We start from the raw sequence: 26,303 nt of genomic DNA, 5'->3' as shown, positions 1-26,303 counted from the left end.
AGAATCGGAGAGCGGGTGCCGGGGTCTGCTGTCCCCACACGTGCTTCTCGAGGAGCAAAAAGTCCCTGCCCGCCTCCGCCTCCTACGTGAAGGGCTGTGGTCCAGTGACCCTGCCCACCCCGCCCTGCGCTGCCCTAACAGTCACACGTGCCGTCGGCCTTGATTTTGGCACCACGTGCGTCCCACCCCCACCTCCTTTCCGGTAACACAGTCTCCCTCTGTTTCCAGGGTGGTTGACGACGAGATTGAGGCTGACCTTGATGAGGTGTGTGTGACCTCCGGACTCGTCTGCTCTGCCCCCCACTGCCCAGGACCCAGAGGGGCCCCCCTAATCGCTAGGGGGCCCCAGGACCTCGTGCCCACAGCTTGAAACTAGGGTCGCCCCCTGCACCTGCACCGGCCAGTGCATGGCCCTTGACCACCCCCCCCCATGGGACCACGGGCTTCTTGTCGCCACCTTTCCTGGGCCTCAGTTTCCTCATCTGTAGAATGAAAATGCTGGGTGACGAGATTTCTGAGGCTCCCGAGGGTAACACCAAGGGTCTCTGTTCAAATAGTGGTGAATCCCGAGGGCTTGGGGGTCCCAGGGCAGGCCTGACCACCACAAATCCCAAGTCCAGGAAGGAGACCATAGCCAACATGACGGAAGGCCCTTCCTCTGTCCCCTGTCCCCAGGGAGAGAGTGAATAGTCCAGGGGGCCACTGTCGAAGACCTTCTAGAACATTCCGGCTGGGCTCTGCTTCTGGATCCCCACTAGTGTAGATCAGGAAGGGCGTCCTGGTTGAGGGCTAGAGGAGACGCCTCCGTGAGGACTTGTTAACCCCCCCCTCAGGCTTTCCATCCCTCTCTCATCCGCCCTTAATTCCTCACACTGCCCTTGGTCTCAAGCCCGCGGGAGGCGCCTCCTCGGCTCTGACCTGCTCCCGTATCCCCCCTTCCAGAACGATGCCAGCGAGGACGACATTGACGACGGCTTCAGAAGGCTGTTTGCACAGCTGGCAGGCGAGGTGGGTGTCTGCACACGCGGCCTCTGCCCTGCGCTGTGGTCCACTCGAAGGGACAGTCTCGTCCCCGACGCGACTCCAAAGGGGCAGAGGCAAGAGTAGAAGCAAGAGGCGTCGCGGGGGGACTGGGGCTCCTGCCCACACGGTGGGGCTGCCGCTTGGCGTCTGCTCTGGCTCCGACTCCCTCTGGCCTTAGGGTTCCGGCTGCTTCCTGTCCTCTGCGTCCAGCTGGGATGTCCCTGATGTCCACAGAGACGCTCAAGGGACGGAAGGGTAGCACATCTCAAGAGCACGGCTCAGGGCACAGTTCATTCAGGCGCTTCCCCCCGGCACCCCCCGCCCACCGTCCGGCCCTGTCTGCCCAGCCAGTCCAAACAGAGCTCTGGGGCCACCAGGTCTCTGGCCTCATGTCACAGACACCTGTTCCCGCTGGTCCGCGGCACGTGGGCCCCGCCCCCACCCCTAGGAGAAGGGGCTGTGGCCCATGGTGGTCTTGCGACTTGGGCTCGTCCCCCCGTCCCTCCTCCCCTGTCCCCCAACACGAGGGCGTGTGTAGGGCACCAGACCCGCCCCGGGAGCTGGGGCCTCAGAGGCAGAGCGGCGGGGAGACAGCTGGGCCCTCACCAGCTTTGCAAGGAGCCAGACCCGGGTTTCAAAGGGGAGGAAGGGGCGACGGGCGGAGGACTGGGATCAGAAGGGCGTCGAGTGGGACCGCACGTGTGAGTGGAGCGGAGGGTTCTCAACTGTGTCCACGGGGCCTGCAGTCCGCCGAGACGTGCGGCCTGCAGGGGGCGCTGGACCCGCACATCACAGGCCCCGCCCAGCCCCGCCCAGTGCACCTGACGTGGGCGGAGCCTCCCGCGGCCCGCGGCCGCCGGGCGGTGACCACGCTCTGCTTCGTGTCCACAGGACGCGGAGATCTCGGCCTTCGAGCTGCAGACCATCCTGAGGAGGGTGCTGGCCAAGCGTAAGTGCCCTCCTGGTGGGGCCCCGGTCCCCTCCCGCCACCGGTCCCCTCCCGCCCGCACGTAAACACCCGCCAGCCCCCGGCCCCCTGAGGAACCGGGCAGAGGAGGCTCTGTGTGCCCTGGTCACTCAGGATCAGAGGGCCCCGGGTCGAGACCACCACTGGCTGGCTCTTGCTGGAAGCCCGTGCGCGGAGAGCCTCGGGCTCTCTTGCTGCACCTGGAAAGCAGGAGCGTCACTACCTAACCCCAGAGATGGGGGAGCCTCCAACGGGTGCCCTGCGAAGCTGCCTGACGCAGAGCCGGAGCTCCGTGTGGCGGCCCCTCGGACGGTCAGCTGGCAGGGGGGCGGAGCCGTGGATGGAGTGATACCACCTCACTCAGTAGCCAGGGTGGAAGGGTAGACGGGCCGTCTGGAACCACGGAACGGTGTGCAAAGCATCTCCCCAGCGTGCGTGTCAGGAGCCTCGTCTGACTGGCTCTTTACTCGGAGAGACATGGTTTCCCTTGAACTGATGAGCCAGGCCAGGGACCTGAGGGCCCAGAGGCGGCTGGCAGGCTCCTGGAAGAAGGGGTGAGGCCCAGAGGGACCTGAGGAGGGCCCGGGACACCTGGAACTGCGTCCGAGTCAGAAACGGGACCGGCCGTCCCCGGGGACACATTTCCTCCCCCCCAAATTATCACAAGAGCCGCACGGCCCTCAAAGAGACCGCCGTCCCCGCGCGGGTCTGTGTGAGGTCAGACCCCGCGAGCCTGGACGTTGCGTGTCCTGAGCAGCAGCCCTGGGCGCCACCAGCAGCCGGCCTGACCCATGGCAAGCTCCCTCACGGCCAGAGAAGAGCCTGGCCGGCCGCCCATCCACCGCGGAGGTTGTGGGGAGGGATCCGCTCGTAACCGGTTCCTCCCCGGGCAGGCCAGGCGCGGACAAGAAGATGGTGCGCGTCCCGGAGGCCGCCAGGCACGAGTGAGGTCACAGGGCTGCTGAGGCGTGTGGCCGTCGAAGCCTCCTTGTTCCCGCGCAGACGGAGGCGGAAAGAGCCAGGCCGCGCCGGGGCTCAGCCTCCCTGCCCCCGGCTGCCCGCTGACCCCTGCCTCTGCCCCGGCCGGGGAGGGGTCTGTGCCCACGAGGGCAGCTGCGAGTTAAGTGGCAGCCTTTACAAGGACAGGACAAGAGGGGGACCCCTCGTGGAGTCCGGGAGGGACCAACCAGGCTCCTACTTGTGATGAGGGTCTCCTGCAGGCCGCCAGCCACCCGCCGCGGCCACTCCGGACGGGTTCTGGTCCTCGGGGCGAATCACAGGCGGACGCCCCCCTCCCCCGGCCCCTCCGACAGCCACCGGCCTGCCGTGGCCCTGGAGGGACGGATGAGCACTTCCTCGAGGGGGCTCCCGGGGACGGCGCGTCTCTGTGGGACGTAACCATCACCGGTACTTTGTCTTACAGGCCAGGACATCAAGTCGGATGGCTTCAGCATCGAGACCTGTAAGATCATGGTGGACATGCTGGACGTATCCTTCCAGGCGGCAGAGCCCAGACACGGCGTTTGAGAACCCCGCCCTGGGGGCTCTGACACCGCGCCCCGCCCGTCCAGGGGCCCCTGAAGGGGACTTGAGGAGCTGCAGATGAGGGGAAGCCGAGGGCCGTGTCCCAGGTCCCCGCACGGGAGGCGGCCGCTCGGCTGTGCCCGAGCGGCCGTGGAAAATACCCCGCAGACCAGTCTCCTCTGTTGTGGGTTTTCCCGATCTGCGGGCGCGGGGCCCGCCCGCCGTGGGCAGCTCCTTCCCCGGCCGCCCGCAGCCTCGACTCGTGGCTCAGGGACAAGTCCTGGGCACGGATGCTCTGTGCTGCTCGAAGTTTCCTCTCGTGGGCTCACAGTGGTTGCCTCACAAGAGGCCTTAGAAGCATTGCAGAACTTAGCGGGGGGGGGGGGGGGCGGTGGGAAACTCTGCAGGTCATGTGACAGCTCGTTCTCACCGGGGCCGGGGCCCCCCGCATCCCCAGACCAAGCAGCAAAGGTCAGGGTCGCCAGAGGCCTCCTTCTGGGCCCTCCGCCAGCCTCAGAGGCAGGCCGGGTCCTACAGCAGGAGCCGCCTGCGGATATGCTGTGGGCGTCAGCGCCATCCGGTGGAGGGGACGCACCCACGGCCGGGCTCTCCTTAACCGCGGGCAGTCAGATGGCAGTGGCAAGCTGGGGCTGAAGGAGTTCTACGTTCTTTGGACAAAGATTCAGAAGTACCAGGTGAGCGCCCGGGGGCCGCCGGGGGGCGGGGGGGCTGTGTCGGGGTCGTGCGGTGCCCGTACAACCCTTTGCCAGGTGGGAGGGACATCCCCAGGGTGGCGACTGGAGCCACAGAGACAGGCTGGCCACACGCAGAGTGGCGCCGACCGGAAATGGGGTCCCCTAACAGCTGTTCCCGAAAGCGTCCTGGAGAAGCCACGTCGCCTTTTGTAACATGGGTTTTTAGCAGCTCAAGCACGACGGTCGGATAAGATAACGTGAGCCGTGGTGGCTGGCTGGTTGGCTGACGGGCGTATTGACAAACCGGCTCACGAGAGAGGCCAACGCTATTAGCTAATTAAGGCAGAAAGGTGGGCGACTCTTCCAAGGCCACCGGAGGCAAAGCTGGGAGATCTGCGTCCGTGCGCGGCACTCGGCGCGAGCCAACTCGCCGCCTGCCTCGCTTTGGGTCATGGTTCTTGGAATTATTTCTCGTTCCAGAAAATTTACCGGGAAATCGACGTGGACAGGTCTGGCACCATGAACTCCTACGAGATGCGGAAAGCACTGGAGGAAGCAGGTAACGCGTCGTGGCTGTTTTCTCCCTTCCGTCCGGCTGCGGGGTACGCGAGCGCTGGCTCCGTCCCGGCTGTGGGGTACGGGAGACTGTGCTCCGCACCCCGGGGAGGTCGGCGACCGTGAGACAAAGCGGGTGCTGGTTTGGTACAAACACGTCCTTTCCGTTCCCCTTTTAAAAGCTCCCTGGTAAAACGCTCTGCCCGCCATACCTTCCTGAATCTACATCTCCTCCGAGAGGCTGGCGGGGCGAGCGGGCCCCCGGCCCTTGCCAGGTGCAGGGCTGACACGAGGGTCTCTGTTCCCCTCTGGGGTGAGTCCCCCACGGGCAACATAAAATCCCGACACTGAGACCCCAGATACCTGGATTCAGCGAGATCCACCTCCCCCCACGCGGGTCCCAGTGCGAGGGGAGGTGCCCCCCGCCGCCGAGCCTTCCGGACTAGGACTAGGACGGCAAGGCACCACAGCCGTGTTCTGGCAACGGGTGGACAAAAGGAGGGAGAGACGGGCTCCCCCCGCCGTCAGGCACACGACCCCCTGGCAGGACTGAGTCACGAGCCCTCAGTGTGCTGCAGGGGAGGCAGGAAACATGGTCCTGATTTCAGGCAGCCGCGGCCCAGTGGAAATCCTGCCACGGGAACAGAAATTATCGCTAATCTAGGACAGACAGTCTCTGCCATGTGCATCCAGGAAGTTAGTCTCCAGGGGATTCAGAGCTAAACAGCCGGGAGAGGAAGCACAGGGAGAGGTGGCCACGGGGACGGGCCACGGGGTGGGGGTGGGCCACAGGGACAAGGATGGGCCACGGGGACGGGGACGGGCCACAGGGTCAGGGATGGGCCATGGGGGTGGGGATGGGCCACAGGGACAGGGATGGGGACAGGAAGCCTCATGGCAGCCTGCGGGGACAGGCAGAGCCAGGTGAGCGGTCAGAGTCGGGAGCAAGGGTGGGAGCGGCGGGTCCCCAGGTGAGCACCAGGGGATGGGGCGGCGGCGACGTGAGGGCCGCGTCTGTGGCACGGGCGCCGTGTGACGCACACCCTGAGGCCGCGCCCTCTTCCTCCGACTTCAGGCTTCAAGCTGCCGTGTCAGCTCCACCAGGTCGTCGTTGCGCGCTTTGCGGACGACGACCTCATCATTGACTTCGATAACTTCGTTCGGTGTCTGGTCCGGCTGGAGACGCTGTTCAGTGAGTGGCCGCTTGGGGAAAGGCCCGTCCTAGTTCTGTGCTTGGTGCAGGGGAGGCCGCCTGGAAGGGCGTGTGTGCACGGTTGACTGTGCAGACCCTTGTGGGCGGAGGGAGGAGCTGGTGACTGAGCGAGGAGGAGGAGGAGGAGGATGAGGAGTGAGGAGGAGGAGGAGGAGGGAGGAGGGGAGGAGGAGGAGGGAGGAGGAGGGGGAGGAGGAGGAGGGAGGGGGAGGGGGAAGGGGGAGGAGGGAATAGGAGGAGGGGGAGGAGAGAAGAGGAGGAGGGGGGAAGAGGAGGGGGAGGAGGAGGGGGAAGAGGGGGGAGGAGGGGGGAGGAGAAGTGAAGAGGAGTGAGGAGGAGGAGGGAGGAGGAGAAGGGAGGAGGAGGGAGGAGGAGGAGGGGGGAGGAGGGAGGGAGGAGGGGGAGGAGAAGTGAGGAGGAGGAGGAGTGCTCACGGGCGGCCCTCCTCCCCACCACCCCCCCCTCAGGGATATTTAAGCAGCTGGATCCCGAGAACACTGGGACCATCGAGCTCGACCTCATCTCTGTAAGTCAGCCGCTCACAAGGCACCGGGAGCTGTCACGGGTGGGGGGTGGGGGGTGGGACAGGGACCCGTGGCCGTTGGCTTAAAAAGCTCCACCTTGCAAGTGTTGTGGCCGTGGGAGGCGGGCCTGTGAACGGGTGTGAGGTCCCACCACAAACGTGCACACCCCTTCCCCCGCACCCCCCCCTCCGACCCTCGGGCCCGGGAGACACTCCCGGTTCCTCCTCCCACGCAATTTGCCAAGTGCATACGCGGGAAAAGGACGAGGGGAAAACGAAGTGCTTGTTCACATGAACGAGAGATGGTGGTCACGTAAGAAAATTCCTGCATGAAATTCAAGTGGGTTTGGGGAAGATGTGTCCTTCTTAGACCAGATCTACTTAAAATACTTCCTGGGCAGATTACCTTATTCCCCCACCCCCCGCCCCGGTTAAAAATTCCATCGAAAATACATAAACTTGCCGTAGAGAGTTACCGAGCTCCTGGTCCAGAGCCCCAGCAAGGCCCAGGGGACCGTCAGTCCCAATGCAGCGGGCTGACAGGTCCCGTGAAAAGCAAAGTGCAAAATGTCCTGTCACCCTGGTGCCAGAACGTTCTCCCCTCCAGGAGGAAGGGCACGCCCTCCCGGTCGTGGCCTCACGTTTGCTGTCAGGGGAGCTGAGCTCGGAGCAGCACAGGCTGGCGAGGGCCGGTCAGGGGCCGGTGCCCAGGGGAATGACACGGTCCCATGCTCCAGCCAGGAGCAAAGTGACAAGGGGACAGGTGTAAGGGACTAGGGACTCCTGTCCTTGAACTTTGACCTGGGGGAAGCCAGAATGAAGTAGCTTTAGCTTTGCACCTGCTATGATGCATTATAAAGGACCTTCAGCCAACTGAGAATACGTTTTAGCTCGCTACAATGACACTAGGTAACTTCTAGAACGAGGCTGCACTCTCAGTCTCGGCCCCGGCTGCACGACGCACCAAGGGCAGCTTTGCAGAAGCCGGGGCCCCGGGCCCGGGTCCCGGACCGACTGGAGCAGAGTGTGACCCAGAGCCCCCACTTGACCCCCACTTGACCGAGGTCGAAAGCACTGGTTTCGGGGACAGCCGAACTAATAATGTTCACCCGACCTGGAGGGGGCGGCAGGAAATGCCGCGTGGTCCGGTCTGTCTCGTGGCCGTCGGCCTGTGAGCCGGGTCGTGCCCCTGACCTGGGCCGGGCCAGGCTGTAGAAGTGGGGAGGAGAACCCGCGAGTCTGTGCCCCGATCCCTGTCTGCTCCAAGTCGTTCTTCCAGAATGACCGTTAGTTCTGCACAAGGTGTCTGAGCTGACCGGCTGTCTTCCTCCTCACAGTGGCTCTGCTTTTCAGTCCTCTGAAGTCCTAACTGATCTGCCTGAAGACAGCCAGCCGAGGACGAAGCCCCCACAGAGAAACTTTTTATCTGGACCCCAAAATGACGGGAACATTTACCTAACCGATGAATGGCTAGAGCTGAAAATAAAGATACTTTTTGAGACAGGTCTCACGTTTCACAGTAAAAAAGATCTGCGTATCCTGGTATTACATGCAGGTGACTCACTCCATCCTGGGTTAGCTCAGAGAAAACCTTCCATCTATAAACAGGTCCACGGTTTACTTTTACCCACTTGCCCGTTTATGGCAATATCCAATTGCAGAAAAACACAGGGAGGTATTTTTAACCGCTGACCAACCACGAAGTCAGTCTCCAAGGACACGAGGTCCTTGCTGGGAACATTGAAAGTAAATTCCCGATTAACAATGCAGCTGTGGCATTTGCCAAACAGCAGTGCGCGTCCCTGGAGTGAAACGGAAAACAGGAAGCATCGAAGAGTGACAGGCCGGGCCAGCACGCACACCTCCGTCACGTGGTTGCAGAGACAGCCAGGTTTTATGTAGAACGGCCCGGTGACCCGCGTGTCGCAGAAGATGCTGAAGCCACGCGGCCCTCGGCCCGCTAACCGAAGCGTGCGCGAAAGCAGGTGCCTGGTGTCCGAGCCGATTACGGGAAAGGACAGGACGAGCCGTTCGTGGCCGGGACGTCGGCACCCCCCGCGCTTGTGCGTGGAGCTGGGAGGGACACGGGTGGGAGAGCTTGAGCCCTGCTTCACCCTGGAAGACGCGAGCCGCCTTACACACCTACCGCCTTGTTGCCTTACTTCCTGCTGAACGTGCTGTTAATAAAGAGTGACCCAAGCGGTCCGGCGTGCCGTGCTGTCCTTCGGGGGCCCCGCGGCGGGCGGTGCGCCCGGGTCTCGGCCTGTTCCCGCTCCGACAAGGTCACCTCTCGTTTCCCCTCTTGAGAGTTAAAGGCAGCTTGGAACTACGCAGTTTCTTAATCCAATTCAGAGGCTCTCAAGTGTCCACAAAGTAGGTGCGGCTCTCCTCTGCTGCCCCTGGCCTCCCCCGAGGAGGCCCAGGCAGGTCCCTCGGGTGTGGGGACGAGAGAGGCAGACAGGACAGGCGCGTCAGTCACGGGCCTGCCGGTGGTGCCCCTGCGGGAGCCCTACGACCCAGGAGAGGTGTGCGACGGGCCGGGCCGGGCCGGGCCAGCAAGCGCATCTCCCAGCCTCGTCCAGTGGGGGCCGGGCACACAGGAAGGGGAGGGAGGCGCCTTCCCAGGTCGCAGAGGCCCACAAACCGCTTCTGTGCCAGGGGCCACCCGCAAGGCCCCCGGCTCGCCACCACTTGCCCTGCTCCCTGGTTTGTCGTCACAGCAGAGGAAACAGAGACACGAAACAGCCAAGGGCTACGCTCCGCTTAGCTCATCCCATTTAGAAAAGGACTGGAGACAATGACCAAGCACCTGGGTCCCCCAAACAGGGGAGCGCTGGTCATCGCCTCCCTCACGGGGAGAAGGTAGACGTGCCCCCGCCCCCTTTAAAAGCCCCACTTCCGCGGGGCCCGCCGCCCAGCTGCCCTGTTCCTTCTACAAAAACCTAAACTGCGGCCGTGAAGATGCCTCACGGGGCCACCGCGTCCGACCCCGGGGTCCTTCCCGTGGCGGTCCCGCGCCCACAGCACGACAGACACCACAGCCAGACCAGAAGCGTCTGTGCCCCCCCGACCCCAGACCCTTCTCTGTACCTGCAAACCTTCCCACGCAGACCTCGGGTAAGACGTAAACAAGTAAAAACCAAAAAACACGTCGTGGGTATAGGGCTGAGGGGACAATGGATGATCACGGTTCACCAGCAGGTGCACGCAGAGGCCGCTGTGGAGGGCATGGCCGGGTCACGGTTGCTTGGTGGCCAGGAACCACCAACCCAGGTGTCGCGCTCACTTCCTGTCGCTTTATGCGCTTAAAATCACCCATCCCCAGCGGCCCGGCGCAGCAGGTGATCTTGGGGTCGTGGAGATCACTTAAAACTGTCCCCTAGCGGGGATCCCCCCCGCGGCTCCAGGACCAGCAACCCCCCCACCTCCTTGCAGCCAGACCCAGCGGCAGCCCCTGGGAAAGCCACTCTGTCCAAGGTCAGCGATCCATGCCGTCCCGTTACCACAGCGCCCACCGGGGTACCACCCCACACCCCCTCACTGTTCTGGGGAGCCCGAGGCCGGGGTGCAGGACCCTTCGTGGCATGCATGTGGCCGCCCCCTCGTGGTGACCTCACGTGGGGAGGGGAGGTGGTCCCTTCCTTCCTCCTCCAAGACGCAAATGCCTTAGGGAGGGGGAACTTAACCTGGTGACCTCACGTGAGCCCCACCTCCAAACCCTGCCAGGCGGGGGGCAGCAGCAGGGTGGTCCTCTGGTGTCCAGCCCTCGGGGTCACCGCCTTCTCTGCTACCCGCAGAGCGTGGCCTGTTGGCTCTTCCCCCGCCTTCTTGCTGGAATTGAGCTGCCCACAAACATGCCGGGATTTCGCACGGCCGGTCCTTCCCGCGTGGCTCCTACTCGGTGACCCCGCCACACGGAGCCATGGGCTCCGAAACGACTCACAAACCGGGTAACGGATCACAAACGATGCAGACTCAGTCTGAGTTCTTGTCCAATGAATCCCTGCAGACAACAGCACCACGAACACCAGACCCTTCCTCTCGCAGAGGCATGGGGACGGGGCCACCGGCTGTCCCCGTGGCTCCCGATCAGGGCCACCGCAGAGCTCACCAATTTCAAAACCCAGCCGTCTGTAAGAACCTCACTCCTCACTGCAGCCACACGGCCGGGGAAGAAACCGCTACTCTCCCAACAGCGTGGGAGCTTCAACAAGGCTTTTCATGACACAGAGAACACAAGCCACTAAAAAGCTTAGAGTCAAAAAGTTTAATTTTATTACAATTGTTTTTAAAGTCAGCAACGATCTTGATAAATTTCACGGTTAAGTCTATATAGCGAGTCTCCAATTTCCAGGATACAAAAGACAATAAATATAGATTCAAATCCCCCTAAAAACCAGATTCCACATTCAGGTAGCTGTGCTGTGGCTCGGTCCCAGGATTCCTTCCACACGCGACTCCGAAGACGCTACAAACTCCTACACGAAGGGCCGCCCACACCCGCCAACACGTGGTTCTGAGCGTGTGCCCTGTGTCCCAAGGTCCCGGGCCGCCTCCACGGCTCTGGTCCTTCCCGGTGGGGCGGCTGCAGGGGATGCGCCGACCAACAGCAAGCAGGTGGGACACGGAGCCCACGGAGCGGCCCCACTTCTCTCTCAAACAGGACGTCACTGTCTGTCCTCTGCTCCGCGAAACATGCTTCCCCAGCACAGCACGGCCAGTTTATCACGCCGAGGTCCCCCTCGGAGAGCCAACTTCCCAAATCCTTCACCTCCCTCCAGAGCCCATTCCAGATGCCTTCCAGTGACGTCGTCAGCAGTCTTGTGAAATGTGCCACAAGCAATCACGTCACTTCTCCTTACTGATAACAGATGAGTTCTTCAGAAACTAAAACTCCGTAGTTTCAGGCTAAGCTCCTTTGTCTGGGTTTAATTCTGGGGTACAGCTGCAAGAGAACGGAGAAATGATTTACATGCTGCAAAGACAAAACCTCGAGTATGGGGGTCTGGTGTCACCGGAAAGAAACGAAGAAAAGGACTCTTTCTGCACGTGAGGCACCCAGCGCCGCCCCAGGACACTCGGCACCTCCCCTGCGAAGTCACAGGGGGTCCCACGTAAAAATGCAGGTGGCGCTGAGCGCCAGCCCCACCCGCGCGGCCTGCAGCTTCCGGAGCGGACGGGACAGATCAGGGTCTCCCGTAACCTGACAACAGACCCGACTCCGTGACAGGAGACTGAGCGACAGGATGCCACAGACTAAAAGTCTGCCGATTTCAGGGAGGATAAGTGGAGGTTTTTGTGTGGGGATTTTTGGGGTTTTGTGTTTTCTAGAACAAGAGCTGGAGAGAAGAATGGAAGGTCCTGAAGCCACGGGTGAATCCAACGAGTCATCCAGCTGGCGCAGTAAACAACCCCCTCCTCCCGCCTACACAACGGGAAAAAGGGTTTGCTGAAAGAAAGTGGAGTCGACTCCAGCCCAAACTGAAAAACGGGTGATCAACACCACACAAAAGATGATTTTTCCGAGAAAACAACTGGTCAATACAATTTTCTAGACTCAAATTTGAACCGCTGATTAAAAACTCAACATTTACGTGAGTTCCTTTTTTCTTTTAAACTCAAAGGAAACCAAAAAAACGTTACTTAGAGGCAACTTCTACCCCGGGGAGACCTCCAAAAGGCTGGGGTGAACACGAACGTCTCCGACCCAGCCTGACGCGGGCCTCCCGAGGGCCGAGCACCTGGGCCACGCGGCCTCCTCTGTTCAGGAGTCACAGGACCGCTCGGAAAATCACAACAAAAGGTTCCAATAAGCAACTAGTTCCGAGAGGTTTTCAGAGGCAGGAAACGTCAAAAGGTAGAACTAGTATTTGCTGCTCATGTTCGGCAGGGAGGCGGCTGCAGAGACTCCGTCGGGCTGGACAGAACTCTGGTCGGGTCACCGGAAAGCTCGTTTAAAGGGCTCCGTGGCCCGGGCACCTCAGGTAAGCATCTGACTTAGACTCAGGTCATGATCTCACGGTCTGGGAGTTTGAGCCCCGCATAAGGCTCGGTGCTAACAGCTCGGAGCCTGGAGCCGGCTTCGGATTCTGGGTCTCCCCCTCTCTCTGCCCCTCCCCCACTCACGCTCAGTCTCTGTCTCAAAAAAAAATTAAAATAAAGGGCTCCATGGCCAAATTTAACTTTCATCAATTCTTTGTAATTTCCGTCAGAATCACATGTGTGAATGTGATCCAGGCTCAAAGGTTTACTTAATGATAAACGTTGTGAGCAGGGGCAGCAGTCGGGACACACGAGGTCACCCACACGGCACACGAGACACGGGAGCCGACAAGAAGGGTCAGGAGGGGGCGCGGGTCGGAATCCAGGCAGCCAGGTTCCGACACCACGATCACTCGGCGGAGTAACACGGGGCAGCGGAGCGCTCGCACCCAGAGCCCTGGCTAGAGACCCAGACACCGGAGCGGCTCCGTGCCGCTCAGCCCGCGTGGGTCCGACCTGATGAAAACTAAAAACCTCTCCCCCTCGCTGTCCATCAGACGCCTCAACAATCTCAGGAGGTGGTGCCCTCCGGTCCCTCCCGCCACGCCCAGGTGCAGGGGGACTGCGCGGAGCCGCGCCGCTGACCGTCGTCACCTCCCCGGCCGGGCTCTTCCACCTTCCCACGTAGGTCCTCTCCTCGCTCTCCGTTATCTGTCCCGCCCTGGCGCCCACGGCACTCAGGTCGGCAAAATGCAGCGTCTGAAAAGAGCTACGCTCCCTCCCTCCTCTTGCCCGCTCTCCCGGCCTCCTCCCTGCAAACGCTCCCAAGAGCCCCCTCCACCTAAATCCAGGACAGAAGGTGACTCCTGCCCGCAGTGCCCTCCCCGGTCCAGCCCCGGGTCCCGTGAGGAGCGCAGGACCTCCGAGAGCACGGGACCCTGACCGTGCCCGGTGGCTCGCCAACACGGAAAATGTGGCTGGACGCGTGAACCCGCCACCATCCAAACGTGAGGATTCGCCGTCGCGCGGACAGAGGACACACTTACCCCCAGCAAGTTGCGGGGCACGTAGCCCTCCTGGTCCTGCAGGCGCGCCCACCACCACTCGGTCTCCTCCTCGTCCTCCCGCCGCAGCACGGCCAGGCAGTCCCCCTCTCGCAGGGGCAGCTCGTCGCCGTGCTGAGGCTCGTAGTCCCACAGCGCGTACAGGACCCCTTTGTTCATGATGCCCATCTTCTCCTGCACTCCTGAAACCACGGGGGAGCCAGAGGATGAGGGCCCGACGCCCGACGCGCCCCCCACCCCCCGACACCTCCCGTCCCCGGTGCCCCAGGCACGGAGCCTCCCTTCTCTGAGTCTCGGGAGAGGCCCCCACGGGGTCAAACCGCCCCATCGAGCAAGCACAGAAGCCGCATCCGTCCCTGCCTCCGAGGCCGCCCTGTGCTCAACGGCCAGGACCGCGCACGACACACAAACGTTTCCCCGGATGCTGAAGCTACTTGAAAACTGCACCCTAGAAACTCCGGGCAAAGGGAGGCAGTAACCCCACACTCGAGCCAGCTGTCGCGAACCGTAAAGGAACTGTGAGCACTGGGCGTAGCCCTCCTCCACCTCCTCGCACTTGTCGGCGGCGGTCTGCGTGTCGCTGTAGGTGGTGGCGAACACGGCGGCTCCGGACTCCACCAGGAACTTACACACCTGCACGTTGTTGCAAGAGGCCGCGCAGTGCAGCGGGGTCCTGGGGGGACACGAGGCAAACAGGGCTGGAGGACCTTCCCGTGCGCACCACGCCCACGGGCTGGGCCTTTCTCCTAAAACCTCTTACACACGGTTTTAGAAATCAGTTACACACGGGGACGCCTCAGTGTGTGTGTGTGTGCACGCGTGCGCGTGTGTGTGGCGGGGGGGGGTGGGGGGAGTCATTTGGTCAAGCGTCCGACTCTTGATTTCGGCTCAGGTCACGATCTCACAGTTCGAGGCTTTGGGCCCTGTGTCGGGCTCTGTGCTGTCAGCGTGGAGCCTGCTTGGGATCCTGCCTCCCTCTGCCCCTCTCCCTCTTGTGCGCTCTCTCTCTCTCTCTCAAATAAACTTAAAAACAGTATCAGTTACACGTGGACACATGAACCCGCCGAAGACCGACAGCCACAAAGGGACATGTTGAATACAGGCCACACCGGGCGCCCAGCAGGGCAGCGCGGAGGGCCAGGGGAATCAAGGAAATGAGTGAAGGACAGGAAATCCGTGCAATCGTCTCAGAAAGGGTCGGATGTGTTCTGGAGCACCTGCCTAGTTAGTGCCAGCCTTAGCGCCCGGCCGTGCCAGACTGGAGGGCACGACCGTCTTTGCGGTATAGGCCTGCACTTGAAACATGGGCCTTTACGTGTTCCCTTGTCGTTACCGCTTCTGAAGAAATTAAGGTGCACACAGAAAACTACCTTTCCTTAACGGCTGTTAAAATCCGAGTTGAATTTTAATTGGTAAAAAAAAAAAAAAAACCTTGGTAGTTCAATGCAGACGAGAACAGGGACTGTCAACCGCACACGTTTCAGTCTGTTCGGCAGCTGGCCGGCAGGGACTCGCGGACACCATACGGAGAGTCCCCTCCAGCACCTCAGATGTCTGCAGCGAGCGCTAAGTGATCCAGACCCACGGAAGAGGAAGAGGACCTGGCGCCGCGGCCCAGCTCAAGCGTGAACTGGAGGATGTGGACCCGGCCCCGAATTACACAGGTTTCATGCTTTCACCTGTTTCCTCTCTCCCCTCTTTTTATTCCTCTCGAGGGCACAGTCTCTAAGATCACGTATTCCCCCCACCGCTCACTTTGGTATTACTGCAGATTTGTTAAGTGCGTGGTTTTAAGAAATGAAAAACTATACATAAATTCCTAATAAAAGGGAAACGAAGACGTTATGACACATTAAGAACTTGTTTTGGGGCGGGGGCCAGCTGGCTCAGAGGAATGTGAGACTCTTGTTCTCAGGTCGTGAGGTCAAGCCCCACGGTGAGCACAGAGATCACTTAAAAAATTTGTTTTGCTTACGGCGTAAAGTTAAACCAAAAAATTAGGCTAAAATACGTACGCGTACGTAAGCTTTAAAGGAATATACTTAAGATTGAACCACTGATGCTGATCTCTCTACGTTGTGGGGTACGAATGGCTGATCTCCTCATTTCCCTTTTTTACACACATTTTCCACAGCGCATACACGTTACTTTTATAAATGTAATTTTTTTTTTTTTAATTTTTTTTTTAACATTTATTTATTTTTGAGACAGAGAGAGACAGAGCATGAGCGGGGGGAGGGCCAGAGAGAGAGGGAGACACAGAATCTGAAACAGGCTCCAGGCTCTGAGCTGTCAGCACAGAGCCTGATGCGGGGCTCGAACTCACGGACCATGAGATCGTGACCTGAGCGAAGTCGGACGCTCAACCGACTGAGCCACCCAGGCGCCCCTATAAATGTAATTTTTAAAAACTGTAACCAAAATGCTTTGGAACAAACACCTGGGGGATGATCTAAGTGTCAAACGAGAGAGAGTCACTCCTCGCAATGTAGGGCTATTCTGCACCTGTGTGCACGCACGTGACATACACCTGTGCGCGAGGTAAAGCCAACGTCATCGTACAGCCGCTTACCACGTTATCAGAAAAATAAGCTATAAAAATACCTGCATAAATATCTTCACGTGATTCCAGGTTTTTAAAAATCCTATACGGAAAAAAACAAGTCTTCTTCCAAAAAAGAGCCTATCATAATTTAAAATTTTCTTTTTCCAAAAAGAAAGAAAGAAAAATTACAAAATTTACTCTCCATTCTATTACTGTTACCGGGCTGACAATATCTTATCGAGACCTTTAACTCGTTATGTAACAATCCATTATCGCATGAGGAACACTCATCACTTATAACAGTCCCTCCTATGCTTTATGCACATAAAACCATTTCACAAAATGCTCCACAAAAAATGGATTCCACGGTCACGTGTATTTGGGAAAGTCTACAGACCTGACTCCCTCGTGCAGACGTGCAATGGACAGCAGTATATTAAAAACAGAGGTTTCATGGGTGAAGGGACCTTGCTTAAATCAGCATTTCTCAAACTCGCTCGAGTCTACTAACTGTGTGAGGCTGTGACATTTCCTGTTTTTATTACTTAATTACTAAACTCCCAACACTCCACGTGCCCCAGAACGGGAGCGAGAGGGGAGTCTGGACACGAGCCGTGGCAGGATGCACGCGGATGCTCTCACCGCCCGGCAGGGCCCTCACGGTGACATCCTGAAGCCGGGGCAGGGGTCAGCGAGGACCTTACCATCCGTCACTGTCTGCGGCATTAACGTTCACACCAAACTGCACCAGGAACTTCACGATTTCTGTATGGCCCGCGCACACGGCATTGTGAAGGGCGGTGATGCCCTCATCATTCGGCAGGCTTGGGTCATCAACCTGTGACATTGAGAAGGGTGACTGTCACTCACACTTCTGTCACCGTTCAGATCACAATCCACCAGCTGTCCAGGATCAAGAGAACAGACGCAGGCTCTTGGGGTTATTTTCCGTCATAATTAAACCTCAGGAGCCAGGAAAATTCTACCAAGAGCAAGTCTAGAAACGAGGGCGGCGGGGAAGCCAGAGTAAGTAGGCGCTCACTATAAAAAGGCTCTTGCCCGCGAAGAGGGGCCGGAAACTCTCCCCTCAGAGTCACTGATGTTTCCTTACCCTCCGACTCCCACCACAAATTAGTGTCTAAGGACAAGGTGCACTTGCCATGGAAAGGAAAACAGGCCAACTAAAAATATTTCAAATAGCAGGCTTCTGAAATAAGGCCCACACCTGCAGTTTAACACTGCACAGTCCTGACCCACACAGGCACGACCACGAACCCTGTGCGGTCCGGACCCATGCGGGCACAACTGGACAAGAGGGTGGAGATCTCCCGGAGAAAGACCAGACCCCAGAGGGCCCCCAACTTTATGTCACACCTTCCGCCGGCACAGCCCGTCCCGGGGCGTGCTCGCCGCCCCCCTTCGACACCTCGCCCCGACCCCCACGATTTAAAGATGCAATTCCTCTCTCTCAGATCGGAGGTCCGAATGGGACAGAAGGTCGTATCATCAGACGGTACCTCATAGATAATTCTCTGCACGAGGTCAAACTCCCCCTCCAGAGAGGAGTCCAGGAGCAGGGCCAGGGGGTTGAACTTCACCCTCATGCCATGGGCGATCCTGTCAGAGCCAGTTTTACGTAAGTTTGTCCTTTTGCCCTGCAGAAGAAAGGTGTGAAGTCAGGGCCCTGGTCTCAGCGCAGAGACCGAGGGAAGGGGGGGGGCGAAAGGGGCTTCACAAACACACACTTGGCACATTTTGGAGACACGAAACATCATCCAGACGCGGATGTGTATCGTAACATACAGCTCAACGAACGAAGAGGGAAGAACTGAACCGTGTCCCGTTCGGGTGACCCAAGACACCACGGCGGGAGCTAAGGGTGTGACGTGCGATGGCGAGAAGGCTGCTTTGCCGTGGGGTCGAGAACTGGTCTTTGGGTTCCCCTTCTATTTAGTGCGACAGACCCCACAGACTGGGCACACAGTTCTCTGGACGGACATTTAACGAATGATCATTCGTGAACTCCTCGCGAGAACCCCATTACCCCCTTTTACAGATCAGGAAACAAGGCACACGGCCAGTAAACATCAGGGCTGGAATTTAAATCCAAGTGATGTGGCTTCTTCAACTCCCTCCCTTTCAACCATTTCCTAACAACAAACGCCTGCTTCGGGGGAGAGTGGACAGAATTAAGGAAATAAGAAATATGATCATCTGCCTTAGATACACTGTGAAGAAACCTTCCGGTCTTAAAACGCCGTCACTGCCGTCTACTCAAAGTCTGACTACACTCCGAGATACACGAGTAAGCTACTCAAGCCCTTCGACCGTTAATAAGCCAGACTTAAAAAACATACGGCGAGTTCGCAAAGACCAGCCCTAACACCACATATGGTAAGCGCCTCGCACACAGCCCGCAAGCCGGCAACTTCGCGGAGGTGCGCCGTGCTGCACACACGCGGCACGGTTTCGGGGTGGACGACCACGGCGCTGCGGAAAACGTGCGGCCATCACTCCACTGACGCGCGAGGACTAAAATGTCGTCTCTTGGGAAAGGGAAGTGTGAACGTTACGTGACCGTGACGCGCAGCGCAGGGGCCGTGTGGGGCAGGGGCCCCGCGCCCGCTCGCGAACAAGCAGACACAAGCTGCCCTGGGTCACTCGAACCCAAGCAAGAAGGGGATGGCTCTCCCGGGACAACGGTCACAGACCCCTGAGCAGAAAGCATGACGCGGTCACTAACTGCGGTCTCCTCCGTCCCTGAGAGGACACATCATTTTGACTGGATGGCCGGCGGGGTGGGGGGGGAACGGCCAAACCAGGTGTGAGACGTCTTTCCTTTCCGCTGTTTAACACCAGCTGCGGGGAACCGCACACCAGGCTGGGTACAGTGTGGGCTCAAGGTTAACCTCCGACCGCAGTCGAAGAAACAAGCACGGTTTGTATCGCAGAGAACCGAACTCTGATTCTTCACAGAGAAAAGGGCTCTTCCCTAAAAACTAAGGTTGTTCTTGGGGCGCCTGGGGGGCTCAGTCGGTTGAGCGTCCGACTTCGACTCGGGGCATGATCTCACGGTTCACGGGTTCGAGTCCCGTGTCAGGCTCTGTGCTGACAGCCTGGAGCCTCCTTCACATTCTGTGTGTGTGTGTGTGTGTGTCTCTCTCTGCCTCTCTCCCACTCACGCTCTCTCAAAAATAAATATTAAAAGAAGTAATGAAAAAGTAAAGGTATTCTGAACGTAATGGATTTTTAGGACACTTATGAGACGCACTGCACGCTGAGGGGGCTGTGAAACAAAAGGTGGGCTGCAGACACGTTTGTCGCCCTGGGCAAACGACCCTGCGAACTCAGAGGTGGTTCCCGGAGCTCTGCCAGTCGACCACCTGGGACACCGTGACAAGGCGGGGGGGGGGGGCTCCTGAAGGGACCAGGTGACACGCCACATTACTTACAGGAGGCAGAGAGACCTGCCCCGTGATCTCGGGGGGACGCAGGCTCCCAGAGTCCTCTCCTGGCCCTTCTGGCTCCCCGGTCGGGTACGGCGGGGGCGGGTACGGGGGGTACTCCTCCAGGTACACCTCGAGCAGGTGCGGAGTCTCTGCTCTCGGTTCCTCCACACTATTCTGGAAACGTGGGCTGCCGTCTGGGACTCCTCCGGGCACACAGTCGAGGCCTGGTGAAGGAGCCGGAATGTCGCCGTTCTCCGCACCGGTGCTCCCCACTTCCTCCGGGGACACCGATTCGGGAACCAGAGGGACCGTCTCCTCCTCTGGCTCCACGTGTGAGTACGGATTCTGGATTTCTCCTGGGCCTTCTGAGTCGGCCGTGCCTGGAGTCGGCCTGGACGGATACGAGGGGACAGAGATGGTCTCCATGGCAGCGATGGTGGTCCTCTGGTACAAGAGTTTCTGGATATTTGGCCCATTGGGCCCCTCTGGCTCTGTAATGGAGCTCCGTTTTTTCAGCGGCCGTGGGGCATTGGACAGTTTCTTCCGCAGGGCTTCTAAGTCCGCGTCACTCTGGTTCCGGTAGGGATTGGACAAGAAAGGCAGCAATTTGGTCGGGCTGAGCGGTCGAGGAATTCTTTCGTTCTCGTGGTTCTCCTGAGCGGGCGCCACGGGCTCCGGGTCAGGTTCGGGACCGCCGGGCTCGCCCTGGCCGCTGGAATAGACGTTCTCCGGATGCTGCTGCTGGGTCTGGGAAGCAGCGAGCACAGGCTTGCCGTAGACTGATTGGAAAATGGAAACAAAGCCCCGATCAGTATTCAATAAAGCCGGCAGGTCACAGACCCAGCTGACGATAATTAAAACGTCTTTTAATTTTCCAGTCATTACCCAGCACCCTGCACCACAACCAATTTTTACACCCAACGAAGGACAAAGCAAGGCTTCCATCGCGGCACAGTGAAATTCTGACAGAATGAAAACTCTCGTTGACTGTAACACGCCATTATTTTATGTGCCAATAAGAAAACGCTGCCCTTGTAACTGCTAAGCAATCACTGGCTGTTGCACACAAACTTAAAATGCCAAACCACGAAAACAGCATAAAAGCAACGGGGGCTGGTAATCCTCTCCTGCGTCCAGATTAAAAGGAATCACGCACCACCCTCTCTTTCCCACTTTTCAAAAGCAAACCCACGTGGAAAATCATATTTGGCTTCCTGAGTTCTCAAGAACCACTTCTATTTGCCCAAACCCTTCCCCTTATCGTTCTGATTAGGTCAGAGCTATCCAATTCCCAAATCACTGTGTCAGCAGGCCTCACTAAGGACGAGTCCGCTGTGGCACGTGCGGGACGTGTCTGTCGTCTGATCACTTTCGGGACACTTCAGGCCACAACTGCACGCTGATTTCATGACTAGAAAGCCAATTTCATTCAGTAAAAGAGAGTGAACTCTATTCTAGTTTTATAAACTAATGACTCTCAGAACCCAACAAATTAACAGACTGTGTATCTTTTTATGCTTTTATGTTTAACTAGCAGCTCTGTGCTCATCAGAACGGCTTGAAACAGAGGAAGGAGCGCTCTTCTGAAAAGCACGCAGGGGCAGCTATCCAGGCCTCCTCGCACCAAGGGCATGTGTGCGGTCTGACCCGCAGCGAAGACGTGGCCCGGTGCGCGGGGACCGCCTGTGTGAGCCTCGCCCACAGGGAGCAGGGAACAAGTGCACGGGGTCACCACCGTGCAAACGGCCATGTCTGCCATGGGTTCTAGTCATCTATCACCTACGCTCCCCAGCGCCTACTGCAGTGGGCTGATGTTTAACGGACGTTTCACCTGTTTAAGGTTCCTGAGAACAGAAGGCAAATTAAACAAAACCCCGAGAACAAAGCCATCTCGCTGTGTACCGAGAGAGGACAGCTCTGGGGAGGACAGGACGTCACCCGCGGCCACACCCGCGCCGGGGAAAACCGGGCCCAGAAGCTCACCGCTTGAGAAGTGCGGGCCTCTGGAATGCGTCTTGGTCAACGCGCTCTGCACGGCCTGCTGGAAGTTCTTCCCGGGCGCCTGGTGCTGCGTGTACATGGAGTATATGGAGCTCGTGGCCACCGTCTGGGGCTTTCTGAAGGGCGGAGGAGGGGCGTCTTTGGAAGGCTGCGGAGTGAAGGGCCGGACGGCTGCCGCAGGGGGACTTTCTTGCTTACAAGCTGGAGCGAGGGCCGGGCCCTGGCCGACGGAAGGTGTGCCGGGGGACAGCAGACCCCGCTGCTGCCCTGCTGTTTTGGGTTTATTTCCCACAGATGCAGCCGCTGTTGATAACTGCTGAGGGTTTCCGTCCAGCTTAACGTCTGAGGGTGACGGACTCGTTTGCCCAAAATAAGGCAAATTAATCTGTTTTGGTTTTGACGGAACGGGAGGCGGTACTTTAGACACATTTTTATTTGCAGCCTGTAACACACACACGTACAAAGCCAGTCAAAACACTGCCTCAATGGGTCCACGGGATGTCTAGACAACCTCATTTCGCCAATGTAAGTCACGCTAAAAACACTAGCTCTACGTTTTTAAATCACTAAAAAGTTTTAAATCTCTGAACTTAACCACATTAAATAAGGAAGCTCAGTAATGCAACACCATCCCTGCCCCGAATGACTCCTTGCTGCCACTTCCTACGTAGGAACCCTTGGGTGCCCGCTCGGAAACCTTAACTGCCACCTTACGTACTCAGCGGCCCCCAAACCGAACATCCTCTGCACTCATCAGGATGGACACAAACCAGGCCGCCGCCTCGGGCAACACGCCGTCCAAGGCCGCGGTTCTAACACACAAAACCGTCACAGACATAAACTCAGCTCCCAGTTTTGAAGAACCAAGGTAACTGAAGGACACAAATACGATTGTTCTTCAATGCACCCTCAGTTTTTTAGAGAATCACGCGAAACATGAACCAGCAGCAGGCAAAGCAGCCGCTCTCCAACACGGGGTGAGACCACAAAGACACTTAAGCCGCAGAATTTAAAATCACCAAATTCTGTTCTGTTTTCTCATCTTGCAGATGTATTTTGGTTTGTTTTCCTGCTCTCCCTCATACAACATTCTCTCTTCTGAGGGGCACCTACGGGGCGGGTGTTAACACTGAGCTATCCCAACGCACCTGAGCGTCCCGCAAGATGTCCTCACTGCTCTGGTTTTTCCTCAGACCCCCACAGGGGGCAGGGCCAGCCGACTGGTCCACCGAGTCCAACATTGAAAAGGGGCGAACTTTCTTCTCCTTCTCTCTCAGGGGAACCTCTCCATCGTCAACTGGAGACAGAAAAAAAAATCACATGGATATTCAAGCTGTTTGTAGTACAATTTCTTTCTCACACAGAAGTTTCTCTCTCTTCAAAGTCTTTGAAACTCTGTAGCCACTAAATGGTCTCTTATTTTTAAATTAAGTCGACTACAGAATAACCTAGATGCTGCCGTGCTGGTACTTTAATCCCCAAACAAAAGAAGGTGGTCTGGAAGTAAACACCGTCCCCAGTGCCAACACACGAGAAAACAAGCTAGAGACTAGAGCGCTGCGGACAGCACATGCGAACCCCACCTCGGTCCCCACCTTGGTCCAGGGCCCGCCCAGAGCCGGTGGGTGCAGGCCCGGAGGGCTGGCTCACGGTGACGTCTGCACTTGGGGGGCTCCAGTCAGGGCTGAGTGGATGGATTTTAGAGCCTAGGATGCAAAAAGCAAGACGGGTAAGCCGGCGCTGGAAAGGCACTTGCAATGGCTCCTTTTGCCACAGGGTTTAATCTCTAAAAACAGCTTCAAGGGGCACCTGGGTGGCTCAGTCAGTTGGGCGTCTGACTTTGGCTCAGGTCAGGATCTCACAGGTCCGTAAGTTCGAGCTCCACATCGGGCTCTGTGCTGCCAGCTCGGAGCCTGGAGCCTGCTTCAGATACTGTGTCTCCCTCTCTCTCTGCCCCTCCCCTGCTCAGGCTCTGTCTCTCTCTCTCTCTCTCTCAAAATAAACAAACATTACAAAAAACTTAAGATGGAACAATAAAATAAAACCAACTTCATATTTCAGACTTACAACAATCCCACTAAACTTCCTTAGAAAAATACTGGACTTTATATTTCTAAATTAAATGTACTCGAACTCTTTAAAATTAATCACAGTAAACAGAAAATCTGCTGGAAACAGCGAGGACACACTACTCCTCGGTCACCATGGCACTGAGAAAACACTTTCCAACTTGGCGGCCCCAGGACTCCGGGTGTAGCTCACACACCAATGACGCACACACAACAAAAAAGGCAAAACTGGGGACATCGATCAGTCTTTCACAGATCGGCGCCCTCAGGTTCTCTCCCCGCAGACAAGGAAGCATCAAGGCCACAGCTCTGTCCTCAGAGGCAAAACTAAAGCAGTTCTTTCCACAGTAACACCCGGACCGGGCAGCTCTAGGGCAGCTCTAATGTTTCACGCGGGCAAACAATAGTGACCGTGAAGCTGGCTGTCTCCCGCACGTGACAGCGGTCAGACGGAGCCGGCAGCTCCCTGCCTGCAGGGGTCTGAACGAGGCCTGTAAAGGTCGTCTTTACCCTGCTTTTCCTACAGCCCTCCCTCCGTCTGCTCCTCCTGCCACGAGACTCCGGCCTGCACCTCCACACGCACCCGAGGACTGCACCGAACGCCAAGGTCACGGACACAAGGAGCCTCTGTCGGTTCACCGTAAGCTTCCAGTATGTTTACTTTTATCGCACAAACTGCTAGCAAGCAGATTCTCACGCACAAGCACGTGTGAACAGCGCACACACCTCTCAGCAGAACGCACTCACCACCCTGCCCTCTGAAAACACGGCACCACTGCCCACATACGGGGTTTTACACAAAAAGAAAAGCTGTCAAGTTACAGAGATCAGATCAAAATCTCCTTATTAACAAGAAGGAATCGAGAACAATTTTCACTCCAAAAATAATACTACATTTTATTTCCCAGACAGAACCGTATCATTTAGGGTTAAGAAACTTATCACTGCACTAGCAAAAACCACAGGGAGGTTCTTAAAATTTGCACCCGAACGAGGGACAGGAAGACCTTTTGTAAAACCCCCAACCCAGGGGAAGGACAATGAGGCCAGGAGGGCGAGCCGCGGAGGGCCGGGGGGACCGAGTCACCTCTGGCCTGGGCGGCAGCCGCAGACCGCGTGCTGGGCAGCGTGTGTACTCTGAGCGCCCCCTCCGAAGCCTGCGGGGCCCCGGGGCCGTCAGGCAGAGCGGGCTTCACCACCAGTTCCGGCCTCGAGGGGACGCGGGGCATCGTGGACGACTGGATGTAGGGGCCCACCGCGGCCACGCGGCTGGGTGCCGGCAGCCCCTGCGGGGGCGGGGTTCCGTCAACCTTGGGAAGAGGCACAGGTCCTTCAGCGTGACGACCCAGACGGCACTGAACTCAGAGCAGGCCGGGACACCTCCCTCACGTCTACAGGCCCGTGCTCCCGTCCGCCCGGCAGGGAGCTGTGGCCCCGCTCCGCCCCCCGCCCCGGAACCCTGCAGGCGGCCGGCGCCCCACCTACCCCACCTACCGGGGGGCCCTCCTTGTGCTGCAGCGCCGCCTTCTTCTTCCACAGCCGGTCCCGCAGCTCGTTCACGCGCTTGTCCATGACTGCCACCTCGGAATTGCGCTTGTTCAGACACTCCCGCTGCTGCTGCAGCTTGGCATTCTGCTCCTGATTCAATTTGTTTCGTAACTGCATGGGGGGGGGGGGGGCACGGCAGGGAGCAGGAAGAAAATTTCCCAATCGCATGCTTCCCTCTTCCATACTTTCCCAAACCGCAAGGCCCCCGCCCCCCCACCCTCCACCTCCTGGTGTAAAGTGAACGTCGGCCCACGGCTGCGGCTGTAGGGAGGCCCCCGACTTCCCACGTGGGGCACTCGGACGTGCGTCCCGGACCTCGGGGTGAAGCGCCCCCGGCTCACCTGCAGCTCCTTGTAGAGGCGGTCGAGCTCGGCCGCGGCGCACCTGCCGTCGTGCCGCCCGTCCAGCCGGCCGTTCTTGAGCACCTCCAGCTGCCGGCCCAGCTCCTCCACCTTGGACACGGCCAGAACCAGCTCCCTCTGCTTCTGCTGGAACAGGCTGTTCATCTGCTCGATCTCCTCCACTGGAGGGACAAGAAGAAAGGCAACCAGGGCTGAAAAGAAAACTACGAACGAGCGCTCCCAGGCAACCTGGCCTTCCGACCAGCCTCGGAACACAGCGCAGACATTTCAGAAAGGCCCCGAAGCCTTCTCTTTCACAGGCGGCTGGAATCGGCAGACGCATTCTGAATGAGCCTCCCTCTGGAGGGGACTCTGGCAGGACCTGGATCTCGAGTATTAAACTGCAAACTTGGGCAACAACAGAATTTATTTAGGACTCTGAATCTGCGCTTTATAAAAGCGGTAGAGGGCGTCGTTAAGTCACTAAAATTTTAATTAAGTGGTATTGTAATAGACCTACTCTATGAATAAAAATCCTTCGTCAAACTTCCAGTCAAAAAGTATTTAGAGGGGAAAAAGCCCAAATAACCCACTAGGACATCTTCCAAAGGTGAGTCAGGAACCTTGTCGACAGCGCCCAGCAGCTAACTCCTATTCACGGGTGTCCAAGCTGCAGGGAATTCTGCTTTCCAACAACTCTGAGGCCCCAGCGCACACGGTCCCGTCCCGCTCTCACCCCTGGCAACGCCGGTCGCCGGCCCCCGCCCCGCCCCCGCCCCCGCCCCCGCCCCCGCACCGGCCGCC

General features: G+C 58.4%; 2 protein-coding genes across 7 annotated transcripts in view; one reads left to right on the top strand and one right to left on the bottom strand.

Annotated features, from left to right (window-relative positions):
• The window catches only part of CAPN2 (calpain 2), a 36,653-nt gene extending 27,949 nt beyond the window's left edge, over window positions 1-8,704 (top strand). The window contains exons 13-21 of one of the 2 annotated variants that reach the window (XM_047077187.1): window positions 229-265; window positions 943-1,008; window positions 1,915-1,972; window positions 3,414-3,478; window positions 4,141-4,209; window positions 4,690-4,768; window positions 5,840-5,956; window positions 6,445-6,503; window positions 7,838-8,704. In XM_047077187.1, coding sequence (XP_046933143.1) covers window positions 229-265; window positions 943-1,008; window positions 1,915-1,972; window positions 3,414-3,478; window positions 4,141-4,209; window positions 4,690-4,768; window positions 5,840-5,956; window positions 6,445-6,503; window positions 7,838-7,861 — 574 coding nt within the window. In that variant the 3' untranslated portion in view covers window positions 7,862-8,704. Of the gene's footprint in view, window positions 1-228; window positions 266-942; window positions 1,009-1,914; window positions 1,973-3,413; window positions 3,479-4,140; window positions 4,210-4,689; window positions 4,769-5,839; window positions 5,957-6,444; window positions 6,504-7,107; window positions 7,815-7,837 lie in introns of those variants that run through there. The other variant, XM_047077188.1, reaches the window with a different exon arrangement.
• A 2,048-nt stretch (window positions 8,705-10,752) lies between these two features.
• Window positions 10,753-26,303, bottom strand: part of TP53BP2 (tumor protein p53 binding protein 2) — a 53,641-nt gene continuing 38,090 nt past the window's right edge. For 4 of the 5 annotated variants that reach the window (XM_047077182.1, XM_047077184.1, XM_047077185.1 and 1 more), the window contains 12 exons: window positions 25,500-25,681; window positions 25,105-25,269; window positions 24,698-24,920; window positions 23,125-23,247; window positions 22,690-22,838; window positions 21,524-21,983; window positions 19,544-20,319; window positions 17,609-17,746; window positions 16,796-16,929; window positions 14,053-14,219; window positions 13,529-13,728; window positions 10,753-11,445 (listed from right to left, as the gene is read on the bottom strand). In XM_047077182.1, the coding sequence (XP_046933138.1) occupies window positions 11,404-11,445; window positions 13,529-13,728; window positions 14,053-14,219; window positions 16,796-16,929; window positions 17,609-17,746; window positions 19,544-20,319; window positions 21,524-21,983; window positions 22,690-22,838; window positions 23,125-23,247; window positions 24,698-24,920; window positions 25,105-25,269; window positions 25,500-25,681 (2,759 nt within the window). In that variant the 3' untranslated portion in view covers window positions 10,753-11,403. The remainder of the gene's footprint in view (window positions 11,446-13,528; window positions 13,729-14,052; window positions 14,220-16,795; window positions 16,930-17,608; window positions 17,747-19,543; window positions 20,320-21,523; window positions 21,984-22,689; window positions 22,839-23,124; window positions 23,248-24,697; window positions 24,921-25,104; window positions 25,270-25,499; window positions 25,682-26,303) is intronic. The other variant, XM_047077183.1, reaches the window with a different exon arrangement.

This window comes from Lynx rufus, unplaced genomic scaffold, assembly GCF_022079265.1.
Source record: "Lynx rufus isolate CCGP_SWC_20201006 ecotype Redwood Valley unplaced genomic scaffold, mLynRuf1.p SCAF_15, whole genome shotgun sequence".
Classification (NCBI taxonomy): Eukaryota; Metazoa; Chordata; class Mammalia; order Carnivora; family Felidae; genus Lynx; species Lynx rufus.
Note: the sequence above shows the minus strand (reverse complement) of the source record. Positions and strands in the feature narration are given on the sequence as shown.